This window comes from Protobothrops mucrosquamatus, unplaced genomic scaffold (assembly GCF_001527695.2).
Source record: "Protobothrops mucrosquamatus isolate PMUCROS unplaced genomic scaffold, P.Mucros_1.0 scaffold341, whole genome shotgun sequence".
Classification (NCBI taxonomy): Eukaryota; Metazoa; Chordata; class Lepidosauria; order Squamata; family Viperidae; genus Protobothrops; species Protobothrops mucrosquamatus.
Genome location: NW_015386678.1, coordinates 407954 through 422061, shown reverse-complemented (window position 1 = coordinate 422061; position 14108 = coordinate 407954). Strand labels below are relative to the sequence as shown.

The window sequence follows — 14108 nt, the reverse complement described above, 5'->3', positions numbered from 1 at the left end:
AATGCCTGGCATTTTAAATATGGTTAAAAATTCTTCACTGGGGAATTTTTAAAAAAGTTTTTTAAATATTTCTTTTTTCCCCTAGTTGATTGAAATAGCACTTTTAAACACTTGTCATAATTACTCAGGAGGTAGGGAATAGGAAAACCTTATCCTTCACTATCTGGCATAGTTTCCTCAACCTGGATAAATCTCAGTCTTTGCTGGGGACCATGAATATATTTGATTATACTGTATTGTGTTTTGTAGAAATTATTGTCAAGCATTTATATGTAGTCACTATTATATCCTAGAACAGTGTCTATCAACCTTGGCAACTTGAAGATATGTGGATTTCAACTCCCAGAATTTCATAGCAAGCATGCTGGCTGGGGAATTTGGGGAGTTGAAGGCCACACATCTTCAAGGTGCAAGATTGTGAATTACTGTGCTAAAGTGTCCACTTGCATATCTTCTGGGCAGGGACAGAAGAAAAATTGATCCCATCACAATTTTTAGATGAATCTACCAGTTTGATTCTGATAGATATGTGAAAAACACCTAGCATGTAGATGCTTAACCAAACATACCAACAGGATTTTGCAATATCTAGTAATAGATGTGGAATAGGACAACTTGCCACAGCCAACTCACTCTGGTGAACTCGCTGCAACCAACTTATCCGGGGTCAACTCGCTGCTGCACATTTCAGTGTGGGATAACTCAAGAGAGGGACAAGTGAATTGCAGCAGGCCTTGTCCTGCTTTAGGTTTGAACCTTCTCAAGTTAGAAGTCCTCAAGGTTGGGGTGAACCAAAGTGTAGAGTCCCAGTAGGCCATTAGCCAAGGAGTGTGCTCCATTGGCCAAGCCAAGCGTGGCATGCCCGGGTAGTCTCTGTATAGATCCAGGTTGAGGGCATGGTGCATCTGCAAGAGGAGGCCCGCCACCACTTCTTCCTGGCATGCCTGCTGCAAGGGCCAGCTTCTCTGCTGACATTCAGGTACCGATCCTCCACCTCCGGCCTCACCAAATGCAAAGGGCTGGAACGGGAAGTGGTGGGTTAAGTTTAGTTAAGGTTTGCTTGCATGGAAAGGAAAAGGGAAGATTTGGAGCTGAGACAGAGAGAGGGGAAAAGGGAAGCATTGACTAGAGAAAAAGCACATGCACTAGGGGAGATGAAAAAAGAAACAAGCTCAACCAAACAACGTGTTCCTAACATTTCTACTTGGGAGTCACCTTTGTCAACTTTTAAGCAAACTTATCTTTCACGCCAGAAATAGGCATACATATTCTGTAGGCATACAGAAGTAGTCCCTCAAAAACTTGCCAGCTTATTCACCACCATTTTACTGTTTCTTAATTTTGTTTACGTGGTGGAACTAAACAGATTGAAGTTGTATGTGTTGCTTGATTGGAAAAGCCTCGGTTTGGGTGATGTATCGCAGTTGAATGGTCGATTTCCATAAAAATCGAATTTAGGGGCTTACACAGGTTTATTCTAGCTCTGGTGTTCTCTCTGTTTTTAAGACAAAAAGAACGGTTTTCAGGAGTTACAGATATGGCAGACACTCAACCCGAAGGCTGCCTTAGCCCCTTGGGGTAGAGTGGGAGCAAATGGGCTGATCCGGTGAATCCCCAAGGAATCCTCCATTGACCCACCGGGAAAATGCCTCTGGACTGATTAGGAGTTCTTTCTGGCTGAGGAAATAGTGCCAGAGAAATCTGAGACCCCTTTTAAAATAAAGCCGTTGAAGAACCTTGAGCCTACCACTTCCCCTTCCAGCCCTGCGCATTTGGTGACTCTGGAGATACAGGGCCAGTACCTAGATGTCAGCAGAGCAACTACCCCTCACAGTGGGCACACCAGGAAGAAGCAGCTGTGGCAACAGGCCTCCTCTCACAGATGCATCACACCCTCGGCCTGGAACAGTGTAAGAACTATCTGAGTGTGTTGCACTTGCTCCACGGCCGACAGAGCACATGCCTTGGCTGATGGGCCACTGAGACTCTCTGGCCTGTCTCCAACTTTGAGGACTTCTAACTTGAGAAGGTTCAAACCTAAAGTAAGACAAGACCCATGCAATTCACTTGTCTCTCTCTTAAGTTATCCCACATTAAATTGTCCCATGGCAGGTTGTTCCATGGTGAGTTGACAGTGGTGAGTTGGCCGTGGGAGTCAGCCATGGTGTGTTGTCCTTTAAATTAATAGATGATGGTAGAAAAAATAGCTTACAAAAGTTATAGACACTGGGAAAATTGCCTAGAAAAATAGGTATAGTCAGGGCTTTTTTTGTCATAGAATGCCCAGAACGGAGTTCCGGCACCTTTTTTGGATGGAACCTTTTAGGGTAGACAAGGTGGGTTGTATGACATGTGTGACTTCTGGCACCTTTTTTTTTTTTTTTACAAAAAAAGCACTGGGTATAGTTATAGGAAGATCACATAAATATGTGAATAAATATGGATAACTTTTTTATCAAATATCAGAATTTAACATTCAGTTGTAAGGTGAGCTATGAAATGCAAACTAAATTGGCAGAACCATCCAGGTTGAACTCCTTGAGCAGGATGTTGGACTAGAAGACAAGATCCCTTCCAGCTCTGCTATTCTGTTATTCTGTTATCTCTGAGCCACTGAGAGAAATAATCTGTTATCATCATAAAAAAAAGTGTGGGCTTTCTGCAATCCATGTGAATGCTTCCCTAAGTTCCACTGAATTTAATGGGATTTCCTTCTAAATGCATATTTAGCATTGTGCATATAATTATGTGTTATTAATATTTTAATATTAAACCATTAATACTAATTGTTAAAATTGTTGCTAAAACCCAGTGTGTTTACCTTCCACTGGTATAATTTCATATTTATCCCATAAGCAAATTCGTATAAATTATTTCAATGATTTACGTGTGTAATTATTATGACCAAATCCATGTATATCAATCAAATCAGTCTGTATGTCTGTTTTCAAATAAATTTTCATAGAGGGTTGTGTTCTAATTTTCAGTTATGTACATGTCACAGAAAATATTTTTATAGTGTAATGCAAATTTGCTAGTGCATAAATTTTTCCAGATGTATTTACATCCTTACAGATTTCTGGTCAATTGCTTCATGGATATTTTCAAAGGACAGCAGCTATGTTGCTTTTAAAACAAACATTGCAACATTTTCTCAATTCATTGCAAAATAATTTGTATTGGCTTATAGTGTCACTTCTTACTTGTCATTCCTATACTTTTGGAGATCCATAAAAAATAACAATCATCTTTTATTTACTGTGAGAAGTAGGGCAGCTACTTTTATCATTCACATTTATCATTCAGCAGGAAAAAAAATTCAGTAGAACAGCTCCACAGTTCATTATAGGACATCTTAAAAAGACATGCAAAACAAAAAGGAAGAAAAACCCTCTGTGAACAAGAAAATAGGAGATTTCTACAAAAATATAATGATGTCTTCATTAGAAAACAGGGCTGGACACCTATTTTGCTTCCAGGATCTGTAGATGTTGTCAAATGAAGGACAATATCTATATGCACAAGCAAACATGTGATGAGGAAGGGTGAAATCTTCTTCATAGAATCGTGGAAAAGAGGGCTAATTAAAGTTGAAATTATGCAGAGTTTCAAGGCTTTTTCTGCTTGGAAGAACCTTCTTCATGCAAATAGAGAAAGAACTGTAGATCCATGCAGTGGATACAAAGCAACATAAATGATCTGGGAACCAGATTTCTAGATAGGATAGTTGAAATTCATTCTTTCTTTACAGTTCCTATTGCTGTTATGAAGACTGAAACAGCAGCCTTTACTCCAACAAGATAATGGCTGGACCATAAAGAAAAAAAATGGATGAATGTACTGAGCCTTTTTTTAAAAATGGAGATGAAAAATCATGTTCTCGTCATCATGTTGGAATCTGAATTTAAATGGTTTTTAGAGTGATGATGACGAGAACATGATTTTTCATCTCCATTTTTAAAAAAGTCTACAACAGTTCTCAACAATTTGCAGATGGTTTATGTTTTATCTTTAATTAGAAATGAATTAGAAAGCAGTTAATATGTATAAAAGCTGCAGTACAGACACAGTATTCAGAGATGATGTCATAATATTCTTCAGCTTCTTAATCTATTAATGCAACAAATTTGTCTAGTCTAGGCTTTTGTGAGAGTTTCTCTGTAATTAATATCTTAAACTAATGCACAAGAAGAATCTCTCTAAGAAAGGTTTGCTGGGAGAAGGCTGCTTGTCTTCATTATTACTTACTTTGGCTAAACTGAGTACCTTGTGCCATAATCACTTAAAAATAAGTGCTCTGATTTCACGTCACTTTGAATATGTGACGAATCTAAAACAGGGATCCTTAATCCTTAATCCTTACTAACACAGCTTGCCATCATTTTGCCTGTCGCTCTGTAGCTTCGTGTTGATTTCAGTATCGCATTGGTTAGCAAAGAGAGATCACTCTTTGCCAAGTTTTTTTAAGTATGGAAGCCTTTGGGCAGTGTTGGGCTTCAGGGTTTAGGGATCGTGGTCTAGACAGATTTCCTGATGTTTTGCCAGCAACTGTGTCTGCATCCTCAGGGGTAAAATAGGATGCCAGCCACAGCTGCCAGCAAATATCAGAAAAGCTGTTATCTAGACCACAGTCACTAAATCCTGAAGCCCAGCTGTGCCCAACAGATACTAGCTATCAAAGACTACACCATGGAGATATTGTTTGCTACTTAGGAGCACAGGGAAGCCATGATATCTTTACATTTTCCTACCACCATTAAGACTGCATGGTTACATGTTCATGCCACATCCCACTAAATATGCATAGAACATGGGAAACAAATAGGAAGTCATAACTCAAGAGAAGATATGTGGGAATAGAGTATGATGGCCCCAGGGAAGCAAATAAGGAAAGCCATTATGCTGTCACAATGAATTTCCACCCTTTTGCACCCAGGTTGTAATCACACAAATACAAAAAGGGCAGAACTTGCACATCAAAGGCTTGATGCTGCTTCTATCCTTTTGATGAAAGCCTTCAATTTTGCAGATGTCTCTGATCACAGAACTTCCTACCTTACCTACACATTCACAGAATAAGAATAGAATAGAATAGAATGGAATGGAATGGAATGGAATGAATTGGAAGGGACTTGGAGGCCTTCTACTCCAACCCCCCCACTCAAGCAGGAAATCCTATAGCATTTCATACAAGTGGCTGTCCAGTCTTTTCTTAAAAACCTTGAGTGAGGAAGCACCTACAACTTCTGAAGGCAAGCTCTTCTACTGGTTAATTGTTCTCACTGTTAGGAAGTTTTTCCTTAATTCCAGGTTGCTTCTGTCCTTGATTAGTTTCCATCCATTGTTTCTTGTCTTGTCCTCTGGTGTTTTAGAATACTGGATGATATTTCCTTTACTCCCTGTCATGCATGTACACTCCTCTGAAATAGTAATATCACTTGCCAATAAGTCCATTATGAAAATGCAACAGAAAGGGTAAATTATAAAAAAGATCACAAAGCCCAGAGAATGCCTCATTGGATACAAACCTCCCTCGAGTGTTAACTCATGGGGAGGACCTTGCTTCCATACAAATGGATACATATGTACAACCTGAAAAATTGCAGATAGAGTCTGGGACAAAAAGATTCCTGCCTGAAACAGCAAAAAATACCTGCCAAAATTCTCAGCTACCGGTAGTTCAAAGATTATTTTATATCTTAATATAAAAGTTTATTATTGTATATTTAATTCTTTAGTTAAAACTAAAGATGTTTGCAAAACATCATCCAGAAGAGTTTTACCATCATATAATGATGAAGGGAAGAATCTGGTGCTTATAAATGTTTAGTTCACATTCCAATGCTTGTAAGGGATTTAACTTTATTGCTTTACTTTTGCAGGCAATCAGTTGCATGATAGTCAAATCCATTCTTACTTTCCTTATATTTCTTTTTTTAACTTGCTTAGGATCTGGACCACATACAGTTACATCTGGAAGAAGTGAGGTTCTTTGATTTATTCAGTTACAATGAAGAAGCGAGGGCTTGGCAATGTTTCATGTGTAACAATCCTGAAAAGGCAACAGGTAAGAGACTTTTCTTCAGAAGAACTGAATGATACAAATAATACAGATTCAGAATCTAATAAATGGTGTTCTGCATAAAATATCTGAATTATGCAATCATGTTATTAACTGTGAGAGCCTGCTTGGCGTAGAAGTTAAGGTTTACCTTTGCCTTGCTTGGAAAATTTGGCTGTAACTTTACCTAAACAAGATTAGATCATTATCATCATCATCAGGGGGAAAAAAGGAAGAACAAGAGCAAATTAAGGTAAAAATGACATTTAAAATCAAACATTTTTGGACAGTCTCTTAATATTCTGCCAGATCACTTTTGAGGTTGTACTTTTACCTGTGATTTCCATAGTGAAATGTAGCCATTCCCATAAGGCAGAATTCAATTATTGATGAGTTTTGTTATTTTAAAGCTCAAGAAATCGTATGTTATTTAGTTGAGTAAATGAAACATATAAATTAGGATGTTTCAGCACTGCTGACTGAATAGAATTAGAGATGGTTGGTTATTTGGGATTCTATCCAATTCACTTGGGTATGTCTAGTTTAATGAAGAGAAGGACGAGGGGGGACATGATAGCAGTGTTCCAATATCTCAGGGGCTGCCACAAAGAAGAGGGAGTCAAGCTATTCTCCAAAGCACCTGAAGGCATGACAAGAAGCAACGGGTAGAAACTAATCAAGGAGAGAAGCAACCTAGAACTAAGGAGAAACTTCCTGACAGTTAGAACAATTAACCAGTGGAACAATCTGCCTCCAGAAGCGGTGAATGCTCCAACACTGGAAGTCTTTAAGAAGAGACTGGACAGCCATTTGTCTGAAATGGTATAGGTTTCCTGCCTGAGCAGGGAGTTGGACTAGATGACCTCCAAGGTCCCTTCCAACTATTATTATTATTATTATTATTATTATTATTATTATTATTATTATTTACTTCTCTTCACTTTTCTTAATGACAGAAGAGCTTCTATAAGCAGAATCAGAGGGGGCAGCTGTCTTTCTTATCCTCCCATAGCCTTTTCAACACATTCAAAACCACCTTCAGAAGGTTTCTTAAGAATAGATTAGAATGGAGAATATTATTACAATAAATAGAGAGAAGTTCTGTCATAGTATTCAGTACACAGTATAACAGAATTGTGTATTGAATATTAACATGAGATTTCAGGATTGAAATAGTGTGAGATATAATGGCCACATCCAAACATCTAATCTAAAATTTGAGATTCCATATTTGACAAATTTAATGGCTGAGGCAATTCCACCATGCTGGAGAAAATTCAATAAATGCCCATGATACTGCCCTTTAAATAAACAGGTAAGATGTATTTATTTTAACATTCTTCATGCTGTTGTTTTACTTTTTTAACATTGATAGTTGCTTTGGCATATTGTTTACATAAACTTAATAAGATTTTGCAGAGCAAAGCAGGAATAATTCTTTTTGTTCTGTGGCTTTTTTAAGCTATTGGTAGATGATGGGCTCTATTTCCTTGTCAATTTCTTTTTCTTCTGAATAGACCTCAGCAAAATGGAATTGTACTAATTATTCTTTGGGGCCAATATGTTTGTACTGGAAACATTTCACTGTTTTGGGGAGATGGAGTTATGAGAAGTAAAACAGATGCCAGTTAAAATGACTTGCCATCTGAAGATGTGAAACCATTGAAATTATTCAGCAGGATAGAAAGAACTGGCAGTTAAGGAGTTTGGACAACTTTATAATGCTGACTGTTGACTATTATGCAGAGATGAAAACTTTTTTAAAAATCCATTAACATCATGCAGCTTTTTATTGTATTTCAACTGGCTCATTTTTGCTTCAGAATTAATTCTATGACATTTTCAAAGGGAAATGTATTCATTTTCCTCAGTAGCACATCTGTTCAAGGATAAGATCTAGACTGAATTATTATTTGGTTAAAGTGTGTTTTTTGCAATGGCCAAGCAAAGTGAATTAAAACTGAAATCATAACCACACCAACCAGAAGAATATGTTATTGATATTAATAAGATGTATTTAAAGTAAAAGTAGTGATGTTATTTTATTCTGGAACTTCCTTATATAATACAAGTTCAGTCATTTTAATATTGCGGTACATCTTGATCCTAATACCCTTTCTCCAAGATATATACTAAAAGCTCTTAGGAGTTTGCACAATCAACTTCCCTTTCAGTCTGTTTCCTTCTATTTCTCTTCCCTCAGCCCCACAATTCTACATGGTATATCCCAATTCTAAATTTATGTATGCTTCCAGATTTTGTTTTTATTCCTTTATATTTTATTCTGCTGCTGTTATTTTATCCAGAGTAGAAGTAATAGCTAGAAATACATATGGAGAGCAGTGGAAGGCTTGTATTTATTGGTCCTACATGCTTAATTAAGTTCTGCCTCATTGATCAGTGAAATGCTTGTTGACATAACTGTCCGCAATATTCATAGCAACACCAATTTTATTTATGTTCCTTTATGTTTCTCTGAATTACAAATGTAGGTTTCCATTCAACCGCACCGGCATTTTTGAAATGTTCTACAGCTCATTGCTTTTGGCAGCTCATGGAAGCAACTTCTTATGCTTTGTACATGCTCATAGGGAATATTAACTATAAGGGCTTTGGTGCTATCTCACCTTTACTTGCAGACATTTCATAACCAAACTCAGTAGTATCAACAGTGCTAGAAGGGAGTGTGTTTGGGATCAAGGAACTTCCAAAAATACTTCCACCAACAGTGACAGGGCAAGCCACTAGTTTATAAAAATAAGAGCAAACCCACTCCCTTTTAGTACTGATGATGTTATCTAGTTTGGTAACAAAACATCTGCAAGAAAACCATCAAAATCAGAGAGCACCAAGGACCCCACAGTTTAATCCTGAGCTACAAATATTCTCTTCTGTTGGTAATTGATCAGCTGCTTATCTGTCACTGTGGTTCTTCAAATGTAATCAGAAAAATCATCCCTGTGCAGGTAATTATTCTTGGGATATTTTGATTTCGTGAGTGCATGCCCATGAAAAAGTGATTTCCTCAATCTTTCCCAACACTATTCAGCCCTAGATAGTCTGACGGTACAGGAATGCCCACGTGGAGGCAAGAACAAATAAATGGAGAAGGATGGACACTGATAAGCAACATATTCTTTTTTCTGCAGTTTAAATATCTTAATATATTGACTGTATATAAAAGTCTGAATATTGTCTTTGCAGATCTGGATTCTCAATATCTTACTAGAATCTCAACATCATGAATTTCCTAAAGGGCATGTGTTGGCTGCTTTTGATAGTCCTTAGGAACAAAGTTCAGCTAAAAAGGCATTTAAGAGATCTGAATGTATAGTTTTATCAATTCCTGTCTCTCTCTGTTATTTAAAAGTAACCAAAGAGAGATAGAGAGACCACCAAACACTCTAATGTAGAACATACTGAATCAAATGTTTGACATAAAAAAACAGACCATATCAGGGGCTTTCTTTGCTCATTTCCTGCTGTCATAGCCAAAAATAAAATAGATTAATTTTCTAAATAGTCATCTGCCATATAGAGAGCATATAATTTTTCAGACCACTACAATCCTCACTCTTAAAATATATTTTAGAGACCATGTATATTCGTCAGCATGGCTCTTTCTTTATATGTTGCACTATAGCTCCCATTATTCTTAGCCAGGACATCTGGAAGGGCCTGATAGGACTTTGATCTTCAGTTAATAGTTTATTATTCAACTTACACCACCAGCATATCTTTTATTTGTTTATACGATATAGCTCATTCTCATGAGTACAAAAGTGCTGTGTAATATCTGTTTAAAAATAGCTTATCTATTTAGTTATGTATCTTTTGCTATGGACATTAGAGCAGGGATGGGAAGGGGAGAACGTGAGATTCCATTTTTGGTGACAGTTTCTTTTGATATCTATTTAAAGAAAGCTTTTTTAAAACACACACACACACACACACAACCCACTAGAATCTGACATCCTATTTCATCAGTTTAATTGTGAGATACCCTGAAAACAAAATTTGGACATACACGAATGCCATTTACACATACAATTCCATTCATACCATATAGACTCATTCATACCATACTTACTCATTTATGCACTATATGCACATTCCATTCATATTCCTTTCACATCCTTCTCCTCAATCAGAAAAGCAGATTTCCCATTTTTTATAAGAATTAACCAAATGATGATCACTGTGTCTTCTCTGATTTTCCTCCCATTCTTACATTTTCCCTCATCCCTATAACTACTTAAAGAATTAATTAGGGCTTTCTAATGAACGCTGTGAAAAGACTCAATGGTTGATCATGGAATACTCTTAGAGATCATCCTAATGTAATTTCTGTCTGAAGCTTGCAACAATTTACATTTCAGCATTTTCTTTACTTAAACTTATAATATAGTGGTACTAATGAAGGATAATATTTGTAGCTCAGGGTTGAAATGAGGGGTCCTTGGTGTTGTCTGAGATTTGTTGTTTTCTTGCAGACGTTTCATTACCCAAACTAGGTAACGTCATCAGTGTTAGACTAGCAATGATGATGTTGCCTAATTTGGGTAATGAAAGCAACCAAGCTCAGGGACCACCAAGGACCCCTCAATATATAATGGCTTAGTAAACATACTGTAAATAGGTAAAAAAAATAGTGACCTAAATTAATTATATACTTCAATCCAAACTTGGGTTAGGGGGCAACAGGAGAGACCTCAAAAAAAGTCTAAGCAAGTTTTGACCAAGAGGGGAATCCACCAGAAACATCAAGGTCATGCATTAGATTGAGAAGTGAAACAGGTCATCCTGGATGAAGGCCATGGCAAAGTGCTTCCATATTTTTGTTAAGAACCCTACATGGATATGTTTGGGTAGTAAGCAAGAGCCAAGGCTTATTCAAAGAAATTTTTACTATTTTTCTTTACTATAAAATATGGTTTCCAGGACTACAAGAAGCTTTGAACAGTGGGCTGCCCACCCACGATTTATAATATTTTAAACAGCAACTTTTTAATCCAGCGCTTTTCCTTAAATCCCTTCCTGGGCAATCTTATCATTAGAAGAGAATATGCTGTATGTAGCTCAGTGCTGAATTGTAGAATCTTTAGTGCTCTCTAAGTTAGTCAGGTAAGGAAACATCAGCAAACAAATCACCATGCTCAGAGAGCACCAAGGATTCCACAATCTCATCGTGCAAAATGCTTTAATTTGCAGTAAGTTCAAATCAAGCACATGCTATGATGTGACAACATTGATTAATTTCAAGAAGCAAAGGAAAGTTGGACGGAGTGAGTGTTTGGATGGAAGACCATACAGAAATGTTATGGCTATAACTTGCTCTGGGGAATACTACTAATAAAAAAAAAACACCAGAAGGCAACAAAAGGAAGCTCTTTTTATATTGTTGCCAAGAAAACTACATGGACATAGCTACAGTACAAGAGCCAGGATGAACTTAAAGGAGATTTTATCTTTATCTTACAATTAGACCTGAAGAAAGGAATGATGGGTCCAAGAGAGCAGAGTCAACAATTGCTATAATAACTGCAGAACGTATTTGCAAGGATAATGGATTTCTTTTCTATCTTTCATCCATTTGTTGTGTAGACAGCAATGCATGAGTCACGATAGAGTTTCCTGCAAGTCTATTTTCTGAAATAGCCTTATGGTTATATCTGTCATGGGATCAAAGCACAGGCAGCCAAGAACTGATATTGCTTTCATTAATGCTAGTTCCACCTTCCAATAAATCCACTGATGCTATTCAATCTAATTTACAAAAGTTTAAAGGGAAAGAATTGGTTCAGTGAAATTGTGAAGCTGGAGGCTTTATGGGAATGGTGTCAAGAATTACAGAGTTGATTAAAAATGTTTCAGGACATTCTGTTTCCTTGATCATTTCTTTAGGCACCTTTTGAGATGCTGGGCTCCTTGCTCCATGTCTCCTGCATTTTGGAGAAAATAGAAAAGGTATTTTAAGATGGTCAGAAAGATATTCCCCGTTCTCTATAATTTTCTTCCTGTAGAAATTAGGGCTATCAGATCTCAACTACAAAAGTCCAGATAGCCACTAAATCAGCGGTTCTCAACCTATGGGTCGCGACCCCATTTGGGGTCGATCGACCATTTCACGGGGGTCGCCAAGCAAGGCTGTCCGCCATTTTTTTTCCCTTTTCCGGCGGGTGCCTTACCTCCCTTGAGCTGGGCCAGCTGGTGGTCGGCCTGCTCCGTCTCTGCCGCTTGCCAGCTACGCCTTGGCCGACGCAGGGAGCGGAACCACGCATGCGCGGCGCTCCTGGGCAGGGAAAGTCCTCAACTTACAACCGGTTGGGTAGTCCTTGACTTATGACCGGTTTAGTCCTCGACTTACGACCGGTTTAGTCCTCGACTTACGACCGGTTGGGGGTCGCGGCATTAAAAAGGTTGAGAACCACTGCACTAAATGAAGAAAAGAATTAAAATTGTCAACAACTCTGATCATCTGGACTTTGTTTTAGTAGGTCTGATAACCCTATTACAAATACAATGGTTCTTGCAGCTCATAATATCTGGGAATCAGTCCTGTAAGAGAATCTCACTTCTATTCTACCCTTTTAAATGTATAAATACTTTGTAAAAGTTCTGAATGTTTCAATATCTCCAGCAATTTGTGTCATATTTTTTTAAACACTAGCTTGGAAAACAATAGTCCTGTTATACACATTTATGTTTATTATTATTAAATAATTCCAGGCTGGCCTAGAGTAACCACTAAACCTAGAAGATAATGCATTATATTCTCTCTATTGTTTTAGATCTGTGTTTGTGGAGAGCAAGTCAACTTTAGGCCAAATTTATACCCATTTGTATGTATATGGTTAAATCAAATTTTGTTGGCCTTTAAGCCAGATTTCTCCAAGATTGCTGAGAGTTTAAAAGACACCATTATATTATTGTGGAGACTTTAGGTTGGTGTAACTGATCAGAACACCTTCTAAGATTACAGATGTAATTTATGAAAGCTTTTCATAATTTTAAAAATCCTTGCAAATAGAAATGTTGAAGAGCTGGAAATTTCTTTCCTCGTACGCTTGTTTCAGTTTGTATAGATTTTAGTTGAAGAATATTTAAAATTTCTCAAATGTGCATTCATTTGCAGTCTGAAATAATATAGTACATTCTGCCATGTCAGTTTTTCCTCACAAGATTCTTAATTTTCTGTGCTCTATATATGCAAATCTTGATGAATGAAGGACCTTTGGCAAGGGTGTGGTACATGAAAAGTCACTGTATTTATTTCATTTTTTGTTGACATTTCTGATATTGCACAAGGATTCCCCCAAAAGTAATATATGAGGGGAAATGTTTACTGTCAAGTTAGACAAATATTTAAACATTTACTCTCTTTAATCCTTTCCACATAAACATGAGTTTAGGGAACATTTATATATATATATAAAGCCAGTTTGTGTTCATACAGAAAAGGCACCAAGCACTTTGAAAACCAATTGAAGTGATGATAGAGCAAAAGTAAATCTGGACCTCTTGGGGACTTGTTGTAGAGCAGGGATCCTCAACCTTGGCAACTTTAAGACTTGTGGACTTCAACTCCCAGAATTCTTCAGCCAACAAAGCAAAGCTGGCTGAGGAATTCTGGGAATTGAAGTCCACAAGTCTTAAAGTTGCCAAGGTTGAGGACCCCTGTTGTAGAGTATCAAGAGTTTCTGATTTCAAACTATTTAATAGTAATGAGGCATGACCTTAATTTGTAATTGCATTTAACATTTTCAATACAGGTAGTCCTCAACGTACAACCACAATTTTGAGCCCAAAATTGTGGTTGTACGCTGGGGGTCCTCCTGGATCCACGGATGACACTGGACGACCAGTTGACGGCTGTGGCCAGGGGGGCGTTTTACCGGGTACGCCTGGTGCACCAGTTGCGGCCTTTTCTGGACCGGGATGCCTTGCGCACAGTCACCCATGCCCTTGTCACCTCCCGCCTGGACTACTGTAATGCTCTCTACATGGGGCTTCCCTTGAGGAGCACTCGGAGGCTCCAGTTAGTCCA

The 14108-nt window shown here is 37.7% G+C and overlaps 1 protein-coding gene across 1 annotated transcript in view; it reads left to right on the top strand.

Moving 5' to 3' along the window:
• VEPH1 (ventricular zone expressed PH domain containing 1) overlaps nt 1-14108 on the top strand; it is a 108760-nt gene that overhangs the window by 86739 nt on the left and 7913 nt on the right. Inside the window, exon 10 of the mRNA XM_015815398.1 lies at nt 5950-6067. Within this exon, the coding sequence (XP_015670884.1) occupies nt 5950-6067 (118 nt within the window). The remainder of the gene's footprint in view (nt 1-5949; nt 6068-14108) is intronic.